General features: G+C 35.7%; 1 protein-coding gene and 1 long non-coding RNA gene across 2 annotated transcripts; one reads left to right on the forward strand and one right to left on the reverse strand.

The window, feature by feature from the left end:
- Window positions 1–1,873: 1,873 nt before the first annotated feature.
- ppk26 (pickpocket 26) lies at window positions 1,874–27,915 on the forward strand. Its single transcript, XM_075307669.1, has 9 exons — window positions 1,874–1,999; window positions 2,142–2,348; window positions 2,442–2,702; window positions 11,348–11,608; window positions 11,665–11,869; window positions 11,927–12,066; window positions 18,775–18,905; window positions 27,231–27,492; window positions 27,546–27,915. Exons 1-9 carry the CDS (start codon window positions 1,944–1,946, stop codon window positions 27,799–27,801), a joined length of 1,779 nt encoding a protein of 592 aa, XP_075163784.1. The 5' UTR covers window positions 1,874–1,943; the 3' UTR covers window positions 27,802–27,915.
- Window positions 14,067–14,546, reverse strand: LOC142236442 (uncharacterized). The gene is made up of 2 exons (XR_012722032.1): window positions 14,417–14,546; window positions 14,067–14,353 (listed from the first exon to the last, which is right to left on the reverse strand). It is a non-coding gene; the product is annotated as an uncharacterized LOC142236442 (long non-coding RNA).
- Window positions 27,916–27,998: the final 83 nt, after the last annotated feature.

Raw genomic sequence — 27,998 nt, forward strand, 5'->3', positions numbered from 1 at the left:
GTGACGAACGCTTTTTCTTTCGGTGTATATATAATTATGGTTCTATATGGACCAATTTTTGTATGGTTGTTAGAGACCATATACTAACACCACGTTCCAAATTTCAACGGATCGGATGAATTATGCTCCTCCAAGAGGCTCTGGAGGGCAAATCTAGGGATCGTTTTATATGGGGGCTATATATAATTATGGACCGATATGAACCAATTTTTGAATGGTTGTTAGAGACCATATACCAATTCCATGTACTATATGTCAGCCGGATCGGATGAAATTTGCTTCTCTTAGAGGATCCGCAAACCAAATCTGGGGATCAGTTTATATGGGGGCTATATATAATTATGGACCGATATGGACCCATTTTTGCATGGAGGTTTGAGACCATATACCAATACCATGTACCAAATTTCAGCCAGATCAGATGAAATATGCTACTCTTAGAGGTTCCGCAAGCCAAATCTGGGGGTCCGTTTATATGGGGGCTATATGTAAAGGTCGACCGATATGTCCCATTTGCAATACCATGCGACCTACATCAATAACAACTACTTGTGCCAAGTTTCAAGTCGATAGCTTGTTTCGTTCGGAAGTTAGCGTGATTTCAACAGACGGACGGACGCATATGCTTAGATCGACTCAGAATTTCACCACGACCCAGAATATATATACTTTGTGGGGTCTTAGAGCAATATTTCGATGTGTTACAAACGGAATAACAAAGTTAATATACCCCCCATCCTATGGTGGAGGGTATAAAAAATAATGTAGAATATTTGGTAGACGTTTCGTGGTTATATTCGTAAAATGTTCTTCGTAAAACCTACGAAAATCAATGAAAATTGAGGAGAATTTTTTCGGTGTATGGATCGATATGGACCACTATTTTCATCGTCGGTTCCGCAAGCCAAATCTGCGGGTCGTATAAAATGGAGCGTTCAACTCCAGCTTCGATCGAACACCAACAAGTTTTTCAGATGTGGATTATCCACTCTCAGTAATGCTGGTCATATTTCTGAGTGTTTCAAAGCTTCTATAAGTGGTTTCACCGCAATGTGGAACGCGGTTCGTACTCGGTTATAAAAAGTAGGTCCCTTGTCATCGAGCTAACACTTAGAATCGGGCAGAACTTAGTGATAAGAGAGAAACAAGGGATTGAATAGTCTAAGTGAGCCTGAAATATTACCAGACCCCTTTTATGCAATACCTTGGAAATGATGCAATTTACAGCGAAACCTCTCAAACTTGGACACTCTGCAAACAGGACACCTACAAAATGTGAACGGTTTTCTAGGGAAGTTTGCTATATTAAAATATTAAAACTAACCTCTCATAATTGGGCATCTCACAAATGTGGACAAAATTTAGGGGACCGTGAGTGTCCACCTTTCACGGGGGGTTCACAATGTAGTTCACTTAAGTTCACTTTATTCACCTTGTTTCTATTAGCGTTTCAATTCGATTTAGTTTAATTTAATTTCAAACTCAATTCATTTCATTTGAATTAAATAAATTCTGGACTCATCAGCTCTCTCTAAAAATTGACCCTTTCTAATGTGTCTTCTTTTACTTAAGCTTAAGCGAAAATAACTAATGAAATTAATTCCTTAGGTAAAGGGGTAAACATGACATTCACACACCAACCACTATGGGACATCATCTCCCAAGAGCGAGGGAATATATGTGCTTAGACAACCAAAAGATTATTGTGAAGTCCCAAAGGTGTAATAGGACGAAGCGAGTGTTTTTACAAAAATGCGATAAGACAATGTAACACAACGTGTGAGTGGCTTTATCCCAGGACTGCTTGTACCATTGGGCGAGTATATAAAAGGTGAACTCATCCATGATAACTTTCAATAGTCGTGGTTAAGACGTAGTGGTGTTCGTGTCAAACGTATTCCAATTTTTCGTAAAACCTAGTGAACGTCTTTTACTCGGGCAAGATGGAGCCAGAGAAGCGTCCTGAAACCGGGCCCCCAGTGAAGACATCACTGCAATGGTACGATGATAAAGCAGCATCGTCAAGTTGCATCATACAGACAATTGGATTTTGTGCTAAACGAGAATAGCAAAGAACTAAGGGACCTCATGCTCATGTTACATCCGCATCTAATGAGATTTGTTTTGTCTTATCCAATTAGGCAGCGTGCTGCATTGATGGCCAAGACCATAACAGCCTTTAAGGAAACCGTAGATGTGGACAGTGATGAAGATGTCGATAACAAGCAACAAATCAAGTATGGCAAACCATCACAGGCCGCCTGGGCCATATTTTCGGAATACTGTGACAACAGTACCATCCATGGGATTAAATATTTGGGAGAACAAAAACGGCCTGTATGGGAAAGGTATTCCACGATGATGGTGATCGCTTCTTAGAAAAAAGACTCCGTTTTGAGATTTGAAACAATGAGCTTATTGTGTATGTGTGTGTCTTTTAGATTATTCTGGATAATGGTGTTTGTCTTCTCCATATATCTGTGTGCCTCATTGACCATGAATATTTGGTTCAAATGGAACAATAATCCGGTTATTGTCAGTTTTGCTGAAAAATCAACGCCAGTCTGGCAAATACCCTTCCCTGCTGTAACTATCTGCACTGAGACAAAAGCCCGACAATCCTATTTCAATTTTACTGATACCTATTGGAGATACTTCGATTTCTATACGAATGTGACAATGGAAAATGTCACAAGTCAGGAGTAGGTTTTTATGAATTTGTGATGATATCATTTTATGCACAACATGAATTTGGGACGTGAAACTGAAGAGAACAAATTACGATTGTCGTATGTCTGTCAAGGTGAGTTTTAGGTATCAAAGATCGTAACATCATAGACCAATTAAAATAGAGACATACCTTGATAATTCACCATGGTGTTGTTTATTTGCAGTGCGCAGTCATTCCACTCAATTGCGCAGTCAAGTGACTCAATTTCTTTTTGGAAAAGAGAATTACCGTACAAATCAGTCAATTTGCATTACAAAAAAGATGTGGATGTATAGAATTTTACATGTTTTTCCAATATTTGGTGTTTCATCAAAAGAACAAACGAAAGAAACCGAATTAAAGCCAAATTTAAAAATCACTCAATTGCAGACGAAAAAGAGCCATCTACGGTGTGCAGACAAACTACAGCGATGTGAATTCACTTTCGTTGTCTATACCTTCCTTGGTCTATGGTAACATGAATTTATCCAAAAAGACAATAGCCCAATAGCATTAGCAATTTAGAATTTTTAAAAGTGGTAAAAAAGTGTAATTTTCAATCAAAAAATGGGAAAAAAAGTGCAACTTTTTTTTATACCCACCACCATAGGTTGGTGATGGAGGTATAATATGTTTACTATTCCGTTTGAAACACATCGACATCGATCGATTTCCGACTATTGAAGTAAATATATATTTTTGATGGGGGAAAATCTTACACTCGAACCAAGTAACAGGTTGGCTGATAAGTCCCCGGCCTATCAAAGAAAAACACATTTTTTTATACCCTCCATCATAGGATGGGGGTATATTAACTTTGTCATTCCGTTTGTAACACATCGAAATATTGCTCTAAGACCCCATAAAGTATATATATTCTGGGCCGTGGTGAAATTCTGAGTCGATCTAAGCATGTCCGTCCGTCCATCCGTCCATCCGTCCGTCCGTCCGTCTGTTGAAATCACGCTAACTTCCGAACGAAACAAGCTATCGACTTGAAACTTGGCACAAGTAGTTGATATCGACGTAGGTCGGATGGTATTGAAAATGGGCCATATCGGTCCACTTTTACGTATAGCCCCCATATAAAGGGACCCTCAGATTTGGCTTGTGGAGCCTCTAACAGAAGCATATTTCATCCGATCCGACTGAAATTTGGTATATGGTGTTGGTATATGGTCTTTAACAACCGTGGAAAAATTGGTCCACATCGGTCCATAATTATATATAGCCCCCATATAAACCGATCCCCAGATTTGGCTTGCGGAGCCTAAAAGAGAAGCAAATTTCATTCGATCCGGCTGAAATTTGGTACATGGTGTTGGTATATGGTCTCTAACAACCGTGCAAAAACTGGATCATATCGGTCCATAATTATATATAGCCCCCATATAAACCGATCCCCAGATTTGGCTTGCGGAGCCTCAAAGAGAAACAATTTTTATCCGATCCGGCTGAAATTTGGTACATGGTGTTAGTATATGGTCTCTAACAACCATGCAAAAATTGGTCCATATAGGTTTTTAATTATATATAGCCCCCATATAAACCGATCCCCAAATTTGGCTTGTGGAGCCTCTAAGAGAAGCATATTTCATCCGATCCGGCTGAAATTCGGTACATGGTGTTGGTATATGGTCTCTACCAATCATGCAAAAATTGGTCCACATCGGTCCATAATTATATATAGCCCCAATATAAACCGATCCCCAGATTTGGGTTGCGGAGCCTCAAAGAGAAGCAAATTTCATCCGATCCGCATGAAATTTGGTACATGATATTGGTATATGGTCTCTAACAACCATGCAAAAATTTGTCCACATCGGTTCATAATTATATATAGCCCCCATACAAACCGATCCCCAGATTTGGTTTGCGAAGTCTCCAAGAGAAGCAAATTTCATCCAATCCGGTTGTAATTTGGAACATGGTGTTAGTATATGATCTTTAACAACCGTGCCAGAATTGGTCCATATCGGTCCATAATTATATATAGCCCCCATATAAAACGTTCTCCAGATTTGACCTCCGGAGCCTCTTGGAGGAGCAAAATTCATCCGATCCGGTTCAAATTAGGAACGTGGTGTTAGTATATGGTCGCTAACAACCGTACAAAAATTGGTCCAATCACACAAAAATTGGTCCATATCGGTTCATAATCATGGTTGCCACTAGAGCCAAAAATAATCTACCAAAATTTTATTTCTAGAGAAAATTTTGTTAAAATTTTATTCGGTTCATAATAAAATTTTCATCATTGTCAAAATTTTATTTCTATAGAAAATTTTGTCAAAATTTTATTTCTATAGAAAATTTTGTTCAACTTTTATTCGGTTCATAATCATGGTTGCCACTCGACCCAAAAATAATCTACCAAGATTTTATTTCTATAGAAAATTTTGTCAAAAGTTTATTTCTATTGAAAATTTTGTTAAAATTTTATTTCTGTAGAAATTTTTGTCAAAGTTTTCTTTCTATAGAAAATTTTGGCAAAATTTTTTATTTCTATAGAAAATTTTGTGAAAATTTTATTTCTATAGAAAATTTTGTTAAAATTTTATTTCTGTAGAAATTTTTGTCAAAATTTTATTTCTGTAGAAATTTTTGTCAAAATTTTATGTCTACTTTGTCAAACTGAATTATATAGGTATTGTATCGATCTTTTTTGATTTAATATATACCACGTATGGACTTACATACAATTTAGAAGATTATGTTAGGAGGTTTTAAGATACCTTGCCATCGGCAAGCTTTACCGCAACTTAAGTAATTCGATTCTGGATGGCAGTGTTTAGCAGAAGTTTCTACGCAATCCATGATGGATGGTACATAAGCTTCGGCCTGGCCGAACTTACGGCCGTATATACTTGTTTCTGGTTGTATCTTCAAATATACAGTGCACATTTAAAGGTTATATAGACGAACGGACAGACATCGCTACATGGACTTTCACCTCGGTCAAGGCTATATACGAGGGCGGTTCGGGAACTTCTTAGCCTATCAATGAAAGAGAATAGTTAGTTTTTCAAAAATATTTTTATTTTTCAATATAATCTCTTGAAGCTTCAATACACTTAGTCCAACGCTTTTCTACCAATTCTATCCCTTGATTAAAATAGTTTTCCTCAAGGCCTTCAAAATTGTGGTTTACAACTGTAATTGCATCTTCATTTGAGGCAAAACGCTTGCCAGCAAGGAATTTTTTTAGATTTGGGAACGAGTAAAATTCACTGGGAGCTAAATCAGGAGAATAAGGTGGGTGGTCAAGCAACTCGTATTTTAATTCGTTGATTTTAGCCATTGTTAAAACACTCTTGTGCGCTGGTGTGTTGTCTTGATGAAAAATAATTTTTTTGTGTTGTAAGCCAGGACGTTTCTCGAATTTGTACATTTAATTGATCCAAAAGGTTGCAATAGTACTCTGAATTTATTGTTTTACCCCTTTGCAGATAGTCAATCAATAAAATACCTGTGAAGTCCCAAAAAACCGTTGCCATAACCTTACCAGCCGATTGAATTGTTTTTGCACTTTTGGGGCACTTCCTCCAGATTCAGTCCATTGTTTGGATTGTTCTTTTGTCTCTGGAGTATAGCGGTGGATCCATGTCTCATCAAAAGTTATGAAACGACGCTTAAAATCCATTTTATTTCGCTTAAAACGGTCCAAACAAGTTTGAGAAATCTTCATTCTTATGCGTGTTTGATCGACTGTTAACAAATGCAGCACCCATCTTGCAGAAAGCTTTTTCATCTGTAGTTCTTCTTGCAAAATTAAATGGACTCGACCATTTGAGATGCCCATGATATTAGCCATTTCACGCACTTTTATTCGTCGATTATTTAATACCATATCATGCACTTTGGCCACAATTTCTGTTGTTGTTGCTGTTTTTGGACATCCACTACGTGGTTCATCTTCAATGCTTGTACGACCACGTTTAAATTCAGCAACTCAATTTTTTACTGTTGCATATGAAGGAAAACTTTTACCTAACACATTCACCATATGAATATGAATTTCTTGTCCCAATAAACTTTTTTATGTAAATATTTAATGGCAGCACTCATTTCTAATTTTTCCATTGTAAAAAATTGGGGATGCGTCTTTTTTGAACACCTGTTTGTATATGAAGGAGTTGTCAGATCGAAACAAAATTTAACACGTGTTCATAGCAGAGATGGAAGTTTTCAAAACACTCAAGTTTTTTCTGTTTATACCGCGCTTTTTGTGCTAGGCTAAGAAGTTTCCGAACTGCCCTCGTATACTTTATTGGGTCTAAGATATAACAAGAATATACGGGCGTAAGTTCGGCCATGTCGAATCTTATGTACCCTCCACCATGGATTGCGTAGAAACTTCTAATACAGACTGTTATCCACAATAGAATTACCTGGGTTGCGGTACGCATCTTAGGTATCTTAAAACTTCTTAATACTGTCTTCTAAATTGTTAGTCCATACGTGGTATATATTAAACGAAAAGGCCGATAAACTACGTATATAATTCAGTTTGACAACATTTTCAATAGAAATAACATGTTGACAACATTTTCTTTAGAAATAAAATTTTGATAAAATTTTGACAAAATTTTCTATAGAAATAAAATTTTGAGAAAATTTTCTACAGAAATAAAATTTTGACAAAATTTCCTATAGTAGTAAACTGTTGGCAAAATTCTATAAAATTTTCTATATAAATAAAATTTTGAAAAAATTTTCTATCGACATAAAATTTTGACGACATTTTCTATAGAAATAAAATGTTGAAAAAATTTTCTATAGAAACAAAATGTTGACAAAACTTTCCATAGAAATAAAATTTTAACAAAATTTTCTATAGAAATAAAATTTTGGTAGATTATTTTTGGCGATATGGACCAATTTATGTGTGATTGCAATGTACCAAATTTCAACCGAATCGGATGAATTTTGCTCCATATAATTATGGATCGATATGGACCAATTTTTGCAAGGGTGTTAGAGACCATATACGTACATGACGCACCAAATTTCAACCGGATCGGATGATGTTTGTTCTTCCAAGAGGCTCTGGAGTTAAAATTTGGGGATCGGTTTATACTGAGCCTATATATTATTATGGACCCATATGGACCAATTTTTGCATGATTGTTAGGGACAATGTACAAACACCACGCAACACAATTTTGCTCTTCCAAGAGGCTCCGGAATCTGGGGATCGGTTTATATGGGGGCTATATATAATTATGGACCGATATTGACCAATTTTTGCATGATTGTTAGAGACCATACACTTAAACCACGTACCAAATTTCAACCGGATCGGATGAATTTTGCTCTTCCAAGAGGCTCCGGAATCTGGGGATCGGTTTATATGGGGGCTATATATAATTATGGACCGATATTGACCAATTTTTGCATGATTATTAGAGAACATAAGTGTACGTACCAAATTTTAACCGGATCGGATGAATTTTGCTCCTCCAAGGGGCTCCGGAGTTCAAATCTGGGGATCGTTTTATATGGGGGCTATATATAATAATGGACCGATTTGGACCAATTTTTGCATGGTTGTTAGAGACCATATACTTGCAATATGTATCAAATTTCAACCTGATCGGATGAATTTTGCTCCTCCAAGAGGATCCGCAAGCTAAATCTAGGGGTCGGTTTATATGTGGACCATACATAGAAGTGGTCCGATATGGCCCATTTGCAATACCACCCGTCCTACATCAATACTGACTACTTGTGCCAAGTTTCATGTCGATAGCTTGGTTCGTTCGGAAGTTAGCGTGATTTCAACAGACGGACGGACATGTTTAGATCGACTTAGAATTTCACCACGATCTAGAATATATATACTTTATGGGGTCTTAGAGCAATATTTCGATGTGTTACAAACGGAATGACAAAGTTAATATACCCCCAACCTATGGTGGAGGGTATAAAAAAGTGAATATATTACTCTCAATTAAACGTTTACTTGGATCCACAGATTTTTGCTTTCCTTTATGGATTTCGGTACTGATTTCGAAGCAAAGATTCTTTTTAGGGACCTATTTAGCTTTAAATCTAGGATCAATTAAATTAAAAGCGTTTTAATCTTAAATCTAAAGTTTCAGTATATCAGTTTATTTAAAGATGTTTTCTTTAGATCATTTACAGGGGCTATTAGAATAATTTTTGTATCGGCAAAATTATTTAGACCACTCTCAGCAAACAATGGAGCACTATTTCAGCAGGATTTTAAGGGAGTGAGGCAGTACCAACTGCTTACAAATGCTTACAAAACAACCGAATCAGCGCTGATTTCTGTGGGCGATGTTCCGATTTAGAGCAGCTTCTACATATCGCTGATATATTTGCTCATTTTAATAGAAATATCAGAAGTGATATATAATCTTGAGTATAGCATTGTTGGCGTGAAGGAAAACAGCACTACCTTTAATGCATCTATACTGCATGAATTGGTTGCAATAACGTAAACGAATGATCATAAACTAGTTTGATTACTCGTTTACGTTATTACCATCGATTCATTCAGTGTGGATGCACTGCCTACTTTATTGTATATCAAAAAGCGCAACTAAACTCTTACTGTTGAAGTATTTTTTGCTGGGCTCTTTAAAGAAGAAAATTCGATTGATTGAAATCCATGACTTTTTATACCCTCCATCATAGGATGGGGGTATATTAAATTTGTCATTCCGTTTGTAACACATCGAAATATAGCTCTAAGACCGCATAAAGTATATATATTCTGGGTCGTGGTGAAATTCTGAGTCGATCTAAGCATGTCCGTCCGTCCGTCCGTCCGTCTGTTGAAATCACGCTAACTTCCGAACGAAACAAGCTATCGACTTGAAACTTGGCACAAGTAGTTGTTATCGATGTAGGTCAGATGGTATTGAAAATAGGCCATATCGGTCCACTTTTACGTATAGCCCCCATATAATGGGACCCTCAGATTTGGCTTGTGGAGCCTCTAACAGAAGCATATTTCATCCGATCCGGCTGAAATTTGGTATATGGTGTTGGTATATGGTCTTTAACAACCATGGAAAAATTGGTCCACATCTGTCCATAATTATATATAGCCCCCATATAAACCGATCCCCAGATTTGGCTTGCGGAGCCTAAAAGAGAAGCAAATTTCATTCGATCCGGCTGAAATTTGGTACATGGTGTTGGTATATGGTCTCTAACAACCGTGCAAAAATTGGATCACATCGGTCCATAATTATATATAGCCCCCATATAAACCGATCCCCAGATTTGGCTTGCGGAGCCTCAAAGAGAAACAATTTTTATCCGATCCGGCTGAAATTTGGTACATGGTGTTAGTATATGGTCTCTAACAACCATGCAAAAATTGGTCCATATCGGTTTTTAATTATATATAGCCCCCATATAAACCGATCCCCAAATTTGGCTTGTGGAGCCTCTAAGAGAAGCATATTTCATCCGATCGGGCTGAAATTTGGTACATGGTGTTGGTATATGGTCTCTACCAATCATGAAAAAATTGGTCCACATCGGTCCATAATTATATATAGCCCCAATATAAACCGATCCCCAGATTTGGGTTGCGGAGCCTCCAAGAGAAGCAAATTTCATCCGATCCGCCTGAAATGTGGTACATGATATTGGTATATGGTCTCTAACAACCGTGCAAAAATTTGTCCACATCGGTTCATAATTATATATAGCCCCCATATAAACCGATCCCCAGATTTGGTTTGCGAAGTCTCCAAGAGAAGCAAATTTCATCCAATCCGGTTGTAATTTGGAACATGGTGTTAGTATATGATCTTTAACAACCGTGCCAGAATTGGTCCATATCGGTCCATAATTATATATAGCCCCCATATAAAACGTTCTCCAGATTTGACCTCCGGAGCCTCTTGGAGGAGCAAAATTCATCCGATCCGGTTCAAATTAGGAACGTGGTGTTAGTATATGGTCGCTAACAACCGTACAAAAATTGGTCCAATCACACAAAAAATGGTCCATATCGGTTCATAATCATGGTTGCCACTAGAGCCAAAAATAATCTACCAAGATTTTATTTCTATAGAAAATTTTGTCAAAAGTTTATTTCTATAGAAAATTTTGTTAAAATTTTATTTCTGTAGAAATTTTTGTCAAAATTTTCTTTCTATAGAAAATTTTGTCAAAATTTTTATTTCTATAGAAAATTTTGTGAAAATTTTATTTCTATAGAAAATTTTGTTAAAATTTTATTTCTGTAGAAATTTTTGTCAAAATTTTATGTCTACTTTGTCAAACTGAATTATATAGGTATTGGATCGATCTTTTTAGATTTAATATATACCACGTATGGACTTACATACAATTTAGAAGATTATGTTAGGAGGTTTTAAGATACCTTGCCATCGGCAAGCTTTACCGCAACTTAAGTAATTCGATTCTGGATGGCAGTGTTTAGCAGAAGTTTCTACGCAATCCATGATGGAGGGTACATAAGCTTCGGCCTGGCCGAACTTACGGCCGTATATACTTGTTATAAATTATAGTTTTCTTAGGGGAGGCTTTAACCAAAACGACATGTTTCAATTCTTGTTAGCATAAAATGATATCGTTTACCATTTCATCGTGTGTGAAATCAATAAAATATGAAATCATACATTAAAGGTTTATTCAATTGAATTCAGCGCTACAAGTATGCGATGCTCATTTGATGGAGTTCACCAATGGTGAGAATTTTACCAATAGCAAACAACTTCTGGACACTCTAAGTGATATTATGCCAGAATTCTTGGAGATATTCCAAAAGTGCAAATGGCGCAATATGGCTACCGAATGTAATGAATTATTTCATACATTTGTAACCGATGATGGACCCTGTTATACATTTAATACACTCAGTGCCTTTGATATCTTCCGGAAAGAAGGGTACGGATTTGCACTCTTTGGAAATGCAGTTTCAATAATTGTGAGAAATATTTTAGATTAATTAAAGATTTCATAGTGCGCATGGAGAATCCAACAACAACCGATTGGAATGTAGAAGATGGCTATAGTGCTAATGCAAATACGGAAACCTATCCCTATCGTGTTTTGGGTTCTGGTGCCAAAGCTGGACTCGATTTACTTTTAAGTGGTGTGGAGAAGGATTTCGATAATCTTTGTCGTGGTCCCATACAAGGATTTAAGGTGACATGCATTTGCACTAGAGTTCCAGGTCTAATACCAAAATCTTTAATTTTTCAGTTGGTTTTACACACACCTGGAGAGATACCTCAAGTTGCCAAACAATATTTTCGTATACCATTCAGTCAAGAGGTTTTAATAGCCATTAAACCAAAAATTATCACAACATCGGATGGTCTAAAACATTATGAGCCCCATAGGTGAGTACACACAAAAAAATATCTTTTTTTGATTTACAATCACGAAATTGATTGATCCGATTAATTTTTAATTGAAATGTGTTCAATCACAGAAATGATAGTATCAATTAAAACATTAATTGAAAGCCAATTAAAAAATCCAATTAAAAAACAAGTATATACGGCCGTAAGTTCGGCCAGGCCGAATCTTATGTACCCTCCACCATGGATTGCGTAGGAACTTCTACTAAAGGCTGTCATCCACAATCGAATTACTTGGGTTGCGATAACACTTGCCGATGGCAAGGTATCGTAAAACTTTTTAACACTGTCTTCTAAATTGTAAGTTAGCCCATACGGGGTATATATTAAACAAAAAAAGGCCGATTAAATACGTTTATAATCTAGTTTGACAAAATTGTCTATAGAAATAAAATTTTGACAAAATTTTCTATAGAAATAAAAATTTGACAAAATTTTCTATAGAAATAAAAACTTGACAAAATTTTCTATAGAAATAAAATGTTGACAAAATTTTCTATGGAAGTAAAATGTTGACAAAATTTTCTATAGCAATACAATTTTGACAAAAATTTCTATAGATATAAAATGTTGACAAAATTTTCTACAGAAATAAATTTTTTACAAAATTTTCTATAGAAATAAAATTTTGACAAACATTTCTATAGAAATAAACTTTTGACAAAACTTTCTATAGAAATGAAATTTTAACAAAACTTTCTATAGTAATAAAATTTGACAAAATTTTCTATGGAAATAAAGTTTTGGTCGATTACAAAATTTTCTATAGAAATAAAATTTTGACAAAATTTTCTATGGAAATAAAATTTTGACAAACATTTGTATAGAAATAAACTTTTGACAAAACTTTCTATAGAAATGAAATTTTGACAAAACTTTCTATAGTAATAAAATTTGACAAAATATTCTATGGAAATAAAGTTTTGGTAGATTATTTTTGGCGATATGGACCAATTTTTGTGTAATAAGTCATCGGCTATATATAACTAAAGACCGATATGGACCAATTTTTACATGGCTGTTAGAGGCCATATATTGACAAAATGTACCAAATTTCAACCGTATCGGATGACTTTTGCTCCTCCAAGAGATTCCGGCGTCAAATCTGGGGACGGTTTATATGGGAACTATATATAATTATGGACCGATATGGACCAATTTTTGCATGGTTGTTAGAGACCATATACTAACACCATGTACCAAATTTCAACCGGATCGGATGAATTTTGCCCCTCCAAGAGGCTCCGGAGGTCAAATCTGGGGATCGGTTTATATGGGGGCTATATATAATTATGGACCGATATGGACCAATTTTTGCATGGTTGTTAGAGACCATATACTAACATCAGGTACCAAATATCAATCGGATCGGATGAATTTTGCCCCTCCAAGAGGCTCCGGAGGTCAAATCTGGGGATCGGTTTATATGGGGGCTATATATTATTATGGACCGATATGGACCAATTTTTGCATGGTTGTTAGAGACCATATACTAACACCACGTACCAAATTTCAACCGGATCGGATGAATTTTGCTGCTCCGGGAGGCTCCCCAAGCCAAATTTGGGGATCGGTTTATATGGGGGCTATACGTAAACGTGGTCCAATATGGCCCATTTTCAATACCATCCGACCTACACTGGTAGAAAAAGTTTCGTTAATACGATGAATTTCTACGTTGTATTAACGAAATTCTTCATTAAAAGTCAGCCAACGTAGCATTTCGTTATAACAACGTAATTTTACGTTATATTTACGAAACCCTTTATGGAATACATTTCGTAGTATTAACGAATAATTACGTTGTTATTACGTAGCCTTTTCGTTGTATTAACGAATATTATTCGTTGTATGAAGGAAATTTATTCATTGTATGGATGCAGCTTATACGTTGTATGAATGAAAATCATTCATTGTATGAATGAAAGGCGAACGTTGTATAAATGAACACAAACGTTATATTAATGAAATCCAAGCAATTATTGCATTTGAGTGTAGTTATTAGTAGTGTATTATTTTTTGTTAATATCTTTGAAATATGATTTATATACAGTAGGAAATAATATTTATTGATAAATTAAGTAATTTAATAATCATATATTGTGACTTTCACTTAAGAAAAAAATGCCTCTTATTACTAAGACCAAAAAATGATAATCGTATGTTATCGCCGTGTCCATTTATCCAATTTTTTTGCAACCAAGGTTCATTGCGTTAATTGTTCTGCCTTCTTCATCTGAAAGTTCACTTCCCCGGGGCATTTTCACTAAAGATTAAAAATGTATACTAAATTTCTTGCGAATATACAAAAAACACCAATTTAACTCACCCACCATCTTTGTTTATTATTCACAACGAAACTGTAATGAGCCTGTGCACTCTTCAGCGAAAAGAACGTAAATGTTGTTAAGGTTTGCCCATCAGACAAGTTTTCAGTTGAACTTTTTACCGTTTGTTTTCCATGACGCACATACAAACATGTGTATATTGCTATGCTTACATGTGAATGTACAAATTACATAGACGCTACAGACGTATTAGAGAAAGTATGGAGAGACGTTTTGGAGAGAGAGTGTAAGGAGAGGCAGAAATACTCAAACTCCCATTCGAATTATTAATGAACATATTTCATTAATATGACGAAATATAACAATTTAAAATTTATTTTTTAACGATCCATATCATTATATTAACGATCGCTTTCGTTTTATAAATGAAATTTTCAATTCCAGTTTCGGAGTATATAAAACGACTATATTAAGGGCTAAAAGTTTCCAAAATTTACTCTCTATGTGCAAATGATTATAATAATTCCATCTTGGAAAATTTGTTTATTCTAATTCTTGAAAAAATTACAAAGTTAATATTCGTAATATTAACGAAACGTGTTTCATTAATATAACGAAAAGCCAAAACACAAAATTGTCTTTTAACGATTGATTTCGTTGTATTAACGATCACTTTCGTTCTTATAACGAAAAATTTCGTAATATTAACGAAAAATTATCAACGAAGCCCGTTCGTTAATAGTACGAAACATTTTTCTACCAGTGTACATCAATAACAACTACTTGTGCCAAGTTTCAAGTCGATAGCTTGTTTCGTTCGGAAGTTAGCGTGATTTCCACAGACGGACGGACAGACGGACGGACGGACGGACATGCTTAGATCGACTCAAAATTTCACCACGACCCAGAATATATATACTTTATGGGGTCTTAGAGCAATATTTCGATGTGTTACAAACGGAATGACAAAGTTAATATACCCCCATCCTATGGTGGAGGGTATAACAAGTAAGGAAAGTCTAAAGTCGGGCGGGGCCGACTATATTATACACTGCACCACTTTGTAGATCTAAATTTTCGATACCATATTATATGTGTCAAATGTGTTGGGGGATATATATAAAGGTTTGTCCCAAATACATACATTTAAATATCACTCGATCTGGACAGAATTTGATAGACTTCTACAAAATCTATAGACTTAAAATTTAAGTCGGCTAATGCACTAGGGTGGAACACAATGTAAAACAAGTATATACGGCCGTAAGTTCGGCCAGGCCGAAGCTTATGTACCCTCCATCATGGATTGCGTAGAAACTTCTGCTAAACACTGCCATCCAGAATCGAATTACTTAAGTTGCGGTAAAGCTTGCCGATGGCAAGGTATCTTAAAACCTCCTAACATAATTTTCTAAATTGTATGTAAGTCCATACGTGGTATATATTAAATCAAAAAAGATCGATCCAATACCTATATAATTCAGTTTGACAAAGTAGACATAAAATTTTGACAAAAATTTCTACAGAAATAAAATTTTAACAAAATTTTCTATAGAAATAAAATTTTCACAAAATTTTCTATAGAAATAAAAATTTTGACAAAATTTTCTATAGAAAGAAAATTTTGACAAAAATTTCTACAGAAATAAAATTTTAACAAAATTTTCTATAGAAATAAACTTTTGACAAAATTTTCTATAGAAATAAAATCTTGGTAGATTATTTTTGGGTCGAGTGGCAACCATGATTATGAACCGAATAAAATTTTAACAAAATTTTCTCTAGAAATAAAATTTTTACAAAATTTTCTATAGAAATAAAATTTTGGTAGATTATTTTTGGCTCTAGTGGCAACCATGATTATGAACCGATATGGACCAATTTTTGTGTGATTGGACCAATTTCTGTACGGTTGTTAGCGACCATATACTAACACCACGTTCCTAATTTGAACCGGATCGGATGGATTTTGCTCCTCCAAGAGGCTCCGGAGGTCAAATCTGGAGAACGTTTTATATGGGGGCTATATATAATTATGGACCGATATGGACCAATTCTGGCACGGTTGTTAAAGATCATATGCTAACACCATGTTCCAAATTACAACCGGATTGGATGAAATTTGCTTCTCTTGGAGACTTCGCAAACCAAATCTGGGGATCGGTTTATATGGGGGCTATATATAATTATGAACCGATGTGGACAAATTTTTGCATGGTTGTTAGAGACCATATACCAATATCATGTACCACATTTCAGGCGGATCGGATGAAATTTGCTTCTCTTTGAGGCTCCGCAACCCAAATCTGGGGATCGGTTTATATTGGGACTATATATAATTATGGACCGATGTGGACCAATTTTTGCATGATTGGTAGAGACCATATACCAACACCATGTACCAAATTTCAGCCGGATCGGATGAAATATGCTTCTCTTAGAGGCTCCACAAGCCAAATTTGGGGATCGGTTTATATGGGGGCTATATATAATTAAAAACCGATATGGACCAATTTTTGCATGGTTGTTAGAGACCATATACTAACACCATGTACCAAATTTCAGCCGGATCGGATAAAAATTGTTTCTCTTTGAGGCTCCGCAAGCCAAATCTGGGGATCGGTTTATATGGGGGCTATATATAATTATGGACCGATGTGATCCAATTTTTGCACGGTTGTTAGAGACCATATACCAACACCATGTACCAAATTTCAGCCGGATCGAATGAAATTTGCTTCTCTTTTAGGCACCGCAAGCCAAATCTGGGGATCGGTTTATATGGGGGCTATATATAATTATGGACCGATGTGGACCAATTTTTCCATGGTTGTTAAAGACCATATACCAACACCATATACCAAATTTCAGCCGGATCGGATGAAATATGCTTCTGTTAGAGGCTCCACAAGCCAAATCTGAGGGTCCCTTTATATGGGGGCTATACGTAAAAGTGGACCGATATGGCCCATTTTCAATACCGTCCGACCTACATCGATAACAACTACTTGTGCCAAGTTTCAAGTCGATAGCTTGTTTCGTTCCGAAGTTAGCGTGATTTCAACAGACGGACGGACGGACGGACGGACATGCTTAGATCGATTCAGAATTTCACCACGACCCAGAATATATATACTTTATGGGGTCTTAGAGCAATATTTCGATGTGTTACAAACGGAATGATGAAGTTAATATACCCCCATCCTATGATGGAGGGTATAAAAATATGGGAAACATTTAAATCTGAAGCAATTTTAAGAAAACTTCGCAAAAGTTTATTTATGATTTATCGCTCGATATATATGTATTAGAAGTTTAGGAAAATTAGATAATTTTTACAACTTTTCGACTAAGTAGTGGCGATTTAACAAGGAAACTGTTGGTATTTTGGCCATTTTTGTCGAAATAGAAAAACATATATATGGGAGCTATATCTAAATCTGAACCGATTTCAATCAAATTTGGCACACATGACTATATTACAAATTGTACTCCTAGTGCAAAATTTCAAGCTAATCGGGATAAAACTCTGGCTTCTGGGTCCATATAAGTGCATATCGGGCGAAAGATATATATGGGAGCTATATCTAAATCTGAATCGATTGCAACCAAATTTGGCGCGCATAGGTACAATGCTAAATCTACTCCCTGTGCAAAATTTCAACCAAATTGGGCCAAAACTCTGGCTTTTAGGACCATATTAGTCCATATCGGGCGAAATATATATATGGGAGATATATCTAAATCTGAACCGATTTCAATCAAATTTTGCACACTTGACTATACGACTAAGTGTTATGTTTGTACAAAATTTCACGGAAATCGGTATAAAAGTCTGGGTGCTTGGTCCATATTAGTGCATATCGGGCGAAAGATATATATGGGAGCTATATCTAAATCTGAACCGATTTCTTCCAAAATCAATAGGATTCTATTCTGACCCAAATTAGGAACATGTGCCAAATTTGAAGGCGATTGGACTTAAATTGCGACCTAGACGTTGATCACAAAAATGTGTTCACAGACAGACGGACGGACGGACAGACGGACAGACGGACATGGTTATTTCTACTCAGGGACCCACCCTGAGCATTATTGCCAAAGACACCATGTGTCTATCTCGTCTCCTTCTGGGTGTTACAAACATATGTACTAACTTATAATACCCTGTTCCACAGTGTGGCGCAGGGTATAATTAATTGATACTATTAATTTTTGTTTCAATTAAATAATTTTTTGAATCAATTAAATTTCTAATTGAATAGTTTTTAAAACTCACTTAAGACTTTAATTGGAAAAATTTTCGTGACATTTTTTTCTGTGTACTGTAGCACATGGAATTCTTTCTCAAGCCGGGACTATTATAAAATGACAAAAGTACACTTTTTTTCAATTTCAGACGTCAATGCTATTTCCAGAAAGAACGAGATTTGCGATTCTTCCAAATCTATACACAAAGTAATTGCGAACAGGAGTGTTTGGCTAACTTCACGTTAGCCAAATGCGGATGTGTAAAATTCTCTATGCCAAGTAAGTACACGAAAAAAAAACAATTCTTTCTTACCAAACGAAATTTTAGACAAACAAATGTTATTTTCCATTTGATTTTCGTTGTAAGCAAGTTTGTTTGGAAGAAAAGTATATACAGTCGAAGCTCGGTTTAATGAACGATATATTGTCAGGCCCTTTCGTTATTTAGAAATATTCATTAAATTGAGCGGGAATATTAAATACTTTTTTTATTGAAAATCATAGTTTTTTTTTTTTTTACCAGATGAATAAAAATTCTGAAGCATGTGGCAAACATTAAAAAATGTCATTTTAACATAAATAATCCTTAAAAACTGATGAACTTGATATATCTAGGTTAGGTTAGGTCGAAAAGAGGATTCGATTCCAAGATCTCATGAGAGCATGTGTGCACCCATGGCAATAGTGGCCTCGATGTGTGCTCTAACTTCTTGGACGAATTCCCTAATTTGTTTCCAGTCCCCGGTTTCAAGATGGGTCAGGCATAGGTAGTGTTCATAGTAACATCTTCCTAAAATGTCCAACATACATCATTACTCTGCTGTTCCTGTCGGCATAGATGTACTCTCAACGCTAGATTACAGTTTCGGCAGAGCACCAAGAAAGTTTTTCAGCGGTAATTTATCCCTCTAAGTAATTATGCTGATATTCCTGTGTATTTCATAGTTTCTCTTCAGGACTCCATCATAGGATGGGGGGTATATGAACTTTGTCATTCCGTTTGCAACACATGGAAATATTGCTCTAAGACCCCATCAAGTATATATATTCAGGGTCGTGGTGAAATTCTGAGTCGATATAAGCATGTCCGTCCGTCCGTCTGTTGAAATCACGCTAACTTTCGAACAAAACAAGCTATCGACTTGAAACTTGGCACAAGTAGTTGTTATTAATGTAGGTCGGATAGTATTGAAAATGGACCATATCGGACCACTTTTACGTATAGCCCCCATATAAACCGACACTCAGATTTGGCTTGCGGAGCCTCTTGGAGGAGCAAAATTCATCCGAACCGGTTGAAATTTGGTACATGATGTTAGTATATGGTCTCTCACAACCGTGCAAAAATTGGTCTAAATCGGTCAATAATTATAAATAGCCCCCATATAAACCGATCCCCAGATTTGACTTGCGGAGCTTCTAAGAGAAGCAAATTTCATCCGATACGGCTGAAATTTGGTACGTGTTGTAAGTATATGGTCTCTAACAACTATGCAAAAATTGGTCCACATCGGTCCATAATTATATACAGCCCCCATATAAACCGATCCCCCGATTTGGCTTGCGGAGCCTCTAAGAGAAGCAAATTTCATCTGATCCGGCTGAAATTTGGTACATGGTGTTAGTATATGGTCTCTCACAATCATGAAAAAATTGGTTCACATCGGTGCATAATTATATATAGCCCCAATATAAACCGATCCCCAGATTTGACCTCCGGAGCCCCTTGGAAGAGCAAAATTCTCTGGGTGTAATTTATTGATTTTTATACTCTATTGATTATAAAATCTTATTGGATCTAGACATTTACCTATGGGTCCAAGCCGTGACCTGCAGTGTAAATTTACCCCGTCAATGACAAACCTGTGTTAAAATGACCGATCCCGTCCATACTTTTCGACCAGGCCTGGGACTGGTCCATTATCATCAGGGAGTAGTAATGTACTGTTTCTGGAGTATATCCATTTCCCGTTGTGGAGCTGTCACTCTATCTAACCAAACTTTACCTAGTTACCCGGCCATTGAATATGTGTTTCCAAACATTTGATGGAATCTAAATATCTTGGGAACGCCGTATTTTGTGGACATTTCCGACGGACTTGAGACACTCTCACAATCATGAAATATTGCTGATTTTTAAAAGCATTTTCGTTATATCGAACGTAAATTTTGTTCAAACGTTTGTTATTTACACTGAAAAAAATAATTACGTGATATTAAAGATTACGCAACCTCAATTTTAGGATGCGAAATTTACAAAACATTAAGGTAAAATTTCTTTAAAAGAATGAAATTATAATTAAAATAAAGTTTATAACCTTTGCTTCAAAAATTATTTTCATTAAATTTAGGACACAAATTTTGTAAATTTTAAAGTCCCATGTCTTTGAACTAAGGCTAATTTTCCTTAAAGTAAAGAAATACATTTTTGATTTAAAGACATTGTCCTTAAATTAACTGAAATATAGAAACTTTAGATTTAAGATAAAAACGCTTCAAATATTGGCTAAGACTTATTTTGAGGATTTAGCGTCTTTGGTTTAAAATTTTTTTTGGAATTAAGAAAAAAAATTTTACTTTGAAGTATCCGTTATAATTTGGATTTTTAAACTGGCATTTGTTTGTACGTGAGTACCATTATTAATAAACCGCGAAAAGAGAATGAAAATTTGATAAATGAGATCTGTATCCTAATTTTAATTTTATTGGTCCTAGATTTAAAGCCAAATAGGTCACAAAAAAAATTTCTTTATTTTAAAGAAGCCCCATCTTTGGCTCGGAATCAATACCAAAATCCTTAAGGGAAGGTCAAAATCTTTGAATCCAAGTAAACTTTTTTTGAGTGTAGAACGCTCAATGTTAAGAATTTGGACGTTCGTTAAATTGGATTTTCGCTAAATGGGATATTCGTTAAACAGAGCTTCGACTGTACTTTTTATGATTCTTTTACAGAATGTAAACTAATTTCATTTTTTTCTGGCTAATTGCATCTTCCCTCACGTCTTTCTCACTTCCATGAGTTTTTTCGCCTTACCACCTTTTTCTGTAACACAAATAATTTTGAAGAAATTGTTTGATTTTATAATTTTTATACCCTAAACCACAAGTCTGTAAAATTTCATCCAAATCGGTTCAGATTTAGATATAGCTCTAATATATATGTATCGCCCGACTTTCCCAAATTTGGCCACAAAACCTTTATTTATCAACCGATCTTACTCAAAGTGGGCTAAATGTAATCTTCTATATCACTAACTATATGTGCAAAAAATCGAAATCGGTTCAGATTTAGCTATAGCTCCCATACATATATGTACCGCCCGATTTTTCTAAATTTGGTCATAAAACCCTTATTTATCAACCGATCTTACTTAAATTTGGCTAAATGTAGTCTTCTATAGCACTAACAAATTTGATCAAATTTAGATATAGCTCCCATATATATGTATCGCCCGATTTCGACAAATGAAGTCACGTTGCGCTATTTTACAAACCGATCGTCATCAAATTTTGCACATAGTAAACATTTTCATCACCCTTTAAGTCTGCAAAATCTCATCGAAATCGGTTCAGATTTAGATATAGCTCGCATATATATGTATCGCCCGATTTTCCCTAATTTGGCCATAAAAACCTTATTTATTAAGCTATCTTACTCACACTTGGCTTACTCTAATGGTCCTAGAAGCCAGAGTTTTGGCCCAATTTGGTTTAAATTTTGCACTAGGAGTACAATTAGCAGTATAGTCAAGTGTGTCAAATTTGATTGCAATCGGTTCAGATTTAGATATAGCTCCCATATATAGCTTTCGCCAGATTTACACTCATATGACCACAGAGGCCAATTTTTTTACTCCGATTTAGTTGAAATTTTGCACAGGGAGTAGAATTAGCATTGTAACTATGTGTGCCAAATTTGGGTGAAATCGGTTCAGATTTGGATATATCTCCCATATATATGTTTTTCTGATTTCGACAAAAATGGTCAAAATACCAATATTTTCCTTGTAAAATCGCCACTGCTTAGTCGAAAAGTTGTAAAAATGACTCTTATTTTCCTAAACTTCTAATACATATATATCGAGCGATAAATAATAAATAAACTTTTGCGAAGTTTCCTAAAAAATTGCTTCAGATTTAAATGTTTCACATATTTATACCCTTCACTACTACTGTGGTACAGGGTATAATAAGTTTGTGCACTTGTACACTGAAAAAAAAAGCATGCCCGGTTCCAAAGATTTTGTCTTTACTTTAAAAATGTTGGTATTGATTCCGAGCCAAAGAAGCGGAGAATAAAAGTAAGCATACTTTTACGACACAATTTTCTTTAAAATTTGGGTTTTGTGTACTTGCTTCTAGGAAGCCAATTTTAATTTTTTGCTTTTTCACCTTTTTTTCTTCATAAGCCATCAAAGTCCCTTAAAACGAGTTAACGACAACTTTATTTTCCAAATTCAGACTCGACTTCCAGTAAAATTTTTGCCATGTTTCAAGTAAAAAGCGTCTTTAAAATAAAGTGTTGAAAATCATGTCCTATATTTGAACGATTTTTTGCTTTGTAGTGAAGATGCAAAAAGACAACAAATTTAAAGACAATTTCATTAATTTTAAAGAATTTTTCTGAATAATTAAAGTCACGTTGACCTTAGCCCAAACATTTTTTCTTTCATGTTATGATACCCATTTTTAATTGAAATCACTTAATTATACGGACAATACGACTTCATTGAAAAGTTTATCGACTTTTGGAGAAGGAAAAAATCTTTATATTAGAGAAATGCGTCTTCTATGCTAAGCAAAATTCGCATTCGTATTTTAAAGACATTAAATCTTTGACCTCACGACAATATTTTTTTCAGTGTATGTAACGCCAAGAAGGAGTAATCTTAGACCAACCTTTTAGTATACGGATCGGCTTAGAATTAAATTCTGAGTCGATTTAGCGATGTCCATCCGTCTGTCTGTCTGTCTGTCTGTTGGTGTATTTTTGTGTGCAAAGTACAGCTCGCAGTTTTAGTCCGATTGTCCTAAAATTTGGTATAGAGTCCTGTTTCGGCTCAAAGACGATCCCTATTGATTTTGGAAAAAATCGGTTCAGATTTAGATATAGCTGCCATATATATTTTTCACCGATCTGGTCATAATTGGCGTGTATATCACCCGATCTTCCTCAAATTCCGTACATCTGAATATTTTATAGGTCTCGAAAAACTTGCTTATTATCAGCCAAATCGGTTCAGATTTAGATATAGCTCCCATATATAGCTTTCGCCCGATTTACACTCATTTGCCCACAGAGGCCAATTTTTTTGCTCCGATTTAGTTGAAATTTTGCACAGGGAGTAGTAATAGCATTGTAGCTATGCGTGTCAAATTTGGTTGAAATCGGTTCAGATTTAGATATAGCTGCCATATATAGCTTTCGCCCGATTTACACTCAAATGACCACAGAGGCCAATTTTTTGCTCCGATTTAGTTGAAATTTTGCACAGGGAGTATAATTAGCATTTTAGCTATGCATGCCAAATTTGGCTGAAATCGGTTCAGATTTTGATATAGCTCCCATATATAGCTTTCGCCCGATTTACACTCATATGACCACAGAGGCCAATGCTAGAATTAGCATTGTAGCTATGCGTGCCATATATATATGTTTTTCTGATTTCGACAAAAATGGTCAAAATACCAACAATTTCCTTGTAAAATCGCCACTGCTTAGTCGAAAAGTTGTAAAAATGACTCTAATTTTCCTAAACTTCTAATACATATATATCGAGCGATAAATCATAAATAAACTTTTGCAAAGTTTCCTTAAAATTGATTCAGATTTAAATGTTTCCCATACTTTTTTTTACTAACATTGTGTTGCACCCTAGTGCATTAGCCGACTTAAATTTTGAGTCTATAGATTTTGTAGAAGTCTATCTAATTCGGTCCAGATCGAGTGATATTTAAATGTATGTATTTGGGACAAACCTTTATATAAAGGGTGATACGGTCAAAATTTGGTCAAGGGAAAACGCGTGTAAATCGGTGAAATCGTTTATTTAAAAAATCAAATTAAATTTCTTTTTCAAGTTCAATTAGTATAAAATTCAGGAAAAATATTCAGTTAGGCTTTCGCTTTTCCAAATCCGAATTGGCGGGCCTCACGCTTGACACCTGCCATCAGATTTTGTACAGCCACCTTGTCCACCTTCTTCCTTGAACTGCTGCTCGTCCTTAGCAGTTGTTTGGTCTTCTTTAGGTTCCGCTTGACAATAGCCCAGTATTTCTCAATTGGGCGGAGCTCTGGCGTGTTGGGAGGGTTCTTGTCCTTGAGAACCACCTGCACGTTGTTGGCGGCGTACCACTCCTTTTTACCGTAATGGCAAGATGCCAAATCCGGCCAAAACAGTACGGAACAACCGTGTTTCGTCAGGAAAGGCAGCATACGTTTATTCAAACACTCTTTCACGTAAATTTCTTGGTTGACAGTCCCGGAAGCTATGAAAATGCTGCTTTTCAAGCCACAGGTACAGATGGCTTTCCAAACCAGATATTTCTTTGCGAACTTTGACAGTTTTATGTGCTTGAAAATATCTGCTACCTTTCCCCTTCCTTTTGCCGTATAAAACTCCTGTCCCGGAAGCTGCTTGTACTCGGCTTTGACGTAGGTTTCGTCGTCCATTATCAAGCAGTCAAACTTCGTCAGCATCGTCGTGTACAGCCTCCGGGATCGCGCTTTGGCCATCGTATTTTGTTTATCATCGCGATTTGGAGTCACTACCTTATTGTAGTGACCGGCTCGCTTTTTGGCTCGATGCACGGTTGTAGACGATACACCCAGCTTATTTGCGGCATCTCGGAGAGAGAGGTTAGGGTTTCGCTTGAAACTACCGGCAACTCTCTTTGTCGTCTCAGCGGCTTCCGGTTTTCGATTTCCCCCCGATCCAGACTTCCTGGCTGTCGACAAACGTTCCCCAAACACTTTAATTACATTTGTAACGGTTGATTTGGCAACTTTTAGCGATTTTGCCAGCTTTGCGTGCGAGTAGCTCGGATTTTCGCGATGCGTGAGCAAAATTTTGATACGCTGCTCTTCTTGCTTGGACGGCATTTTTACAACTGAAGAGTGAATTCCAAAATCAAAATAGGAGCAACATTCTACACACACACCTTCAAAATGAGGGGTGTTCAGGTTTTTTAAATGCAAAATTGAAAGAAATACGTCAAGTTTATATTGACCAAATTTTGACCGTATCACCCTTTATAGCACCCAACTCATTTGACGGATGTGATATGGAATCGAAAATTTAGATCTACAAAGTGGTGCAGGGTATAATATAGTCGGCCCCGCCCGACTTAAGACTTTCCTTACTGGTTTTTTACTAACATTGTGTTCCACCTTAGTGCATTAGCCGACTTAAATTTTGAGTCTATAGATTTTGTAGAAGTCTATCAAATTCTGTCCAGGTCGAGTGATATTTAAATGTATTTAGGTGGGACAAACAACAACATATTTGACGGATGTGATATGGTATCGAAAATTTAATTCTACAAAGTGGTGCAGGGTATAATATAGTCGGCCCCGCCCGACTTTAGACTTTCCTTACTTGGTTTTTCATTGAGAATTAACAAAAAATTAAAAATTATCATAATTTGAAAAATCTTCTCAGAAGAACTTCCATGGATGTGAAAAAGTCAGTTATTATTTTTTTTTAATTATTTGTTGATTTTTTATTGATTTTCTATTCTTTTTTTGCGAATTTTAATTGTGTAAAATTTAAATTTTCACTTAAAACGGCCTTGATCCGTACTTTCTAAGACTTGTCCAAAATGACTGCATCGGAAGTGGAAAACAAATCGATAGGGTATCCCGGGAAGCTTTTTAAAGAAATGTTTGTGGATTTGTCCTAAAGGACTGCATCGAAGTAGAAAAAATTGATGGATATTCTGGGATGCGCTTAAAAAGAAATGTTTGTGGAACAACTTCCAATTTTTTTGCTGGGTTGGTATGAATACTAATTTACACTTCTTTCGTTTTTAAACGATATTTACATTATAAATGAATCTAATTATACATCTAAAATTATTTCCGCTACCAAGATTCGAACCTGGGTTGTCTGCTCTCTACCCGTTAACAGTCGCCTTGGCACATTGCACCCCGGACGGAGTTGCCATACAGATTCCAAAGGACAAAACCGTGAATATTCCGCTTTGATTTTTCGTGAACGTTGACGTTTCATTTAGTTACCGTCCGTTCACGAATTTGGAACGTAATGTATTTCTATTAGTGTAAGCGACCTCCGGTATTTTTGCACTTGTACGATCTGAGAATACAATTCTGAAATTGGCTCAGATGCGGATATTGCTCTTGGCCAATTGGAACGACTGGTTTGGTCTACAAAGTAGTGGAGGGTATAATATATTAGGGTCCACTGGACTTTGGATTTTCCTTAATAGTTACGTCTCACTTATTTTTGTTTTTTTTTTTTTTTTTTTTTGCAGGATACAGCGAAAGTAACGTTATATTTATTTATGTTTACATGACATTGAATGATTAAAATATGTATATTTAACAAGCGAAACAAATACAACAAATTTCTTTTCGTTTTACAGGAAATGAAAAAACTCCTGTTTGTGGAGCGAAAAATGTGATCTGCTTTAATAGTGCAGAAGACGAACTTGCACTACGTGAATTTGACCAAGGAATAGCAACCTCAGGGGAAAATGTTCGAGGCGTTACTACCTGTAACTGTTTGCCATCATGTACATCTATAGCTTACGAGGCTGAAATTTCCCAAGCCGATTATGATTATGCAGCTTCGCTGAAGGGACTTACTAAACAAACTGATCCTGTGGCTGATGACAATTCCTTGGAGTAAGTTTCCAAAATTTTATCGAATCATATATTTGTAATAATTCTTATTCTAGCACCAAAAAGACACGCTTGTCCATATTCTTCAAGGAGGCGCAATTTCTCACCTCGAAAAGATCTGAGCTATATGGTACAACAGACTTTTTGGCCAATTGTGGTGGTCTACTGGGTCTCTTTATGGGCGTATCCACCTTAAGTATTGTGGAGATTGTCTACTTCTGTACGGTTCGTTTGATAACAAATTTGAAAATGCGTTACCGTAAACGCAAAGAAATGGTCAATGTTGAAAAGAACAATGAGAAGAATGCCTAATTTGTTTGTTCATTTTTGTACATAGTTGATGTCTTAGTTTAGTATTTATTTTTGGATAATCTATAATGATTTGTGATCATAGGATGTTGTTTAAATAAATAATTTACATATGTTCTTATTTGTTATTAATGCAATGGAATAGAAATAAATATAAGTATAAAACCAGTAAGGAAAGTCTAAAGTCGGGCGGGGCCGAC

The sequence above is a fragment of the Haematobia irritans genome, chromosome 4, assembly GCF_050003625.1.
Source record: "Haematobia irritans isolate KBUSLIRL chromosome 4, ASM5000362v1, whole genome shotgun sequence".
NCBI lineage: Eukaryota > Metazoa > Arthropoda > Insecta > Diptera > Muscidae > Haematobia > Haematobia irritans.

Excerpts from the sequence above, each read along its gene's own strand:
- ppk26 (XM_075307669.1), top strand. The coding sequence starts at position 1,944 with ATGGAGCCAGAGAAGCGTCCTGAAACCGGGCCCCCAGTGAAGACATCA. Across the intron at positions 2,703-11,347 it reads GAAAATGTCACAAGTCAGGA|GTTTATTCAATTGAATTCAG; the intron begins GTAGGTTTTTAT and ends CATACATTAAAG. Across the intron at positions 11,609-11,664 it reads GATATCTTCCGGAAAGAAGG|ATTAATTAAAGATTTCATAG; the intron begins GTACGGATTTGC and ends GAAATATTTTAG.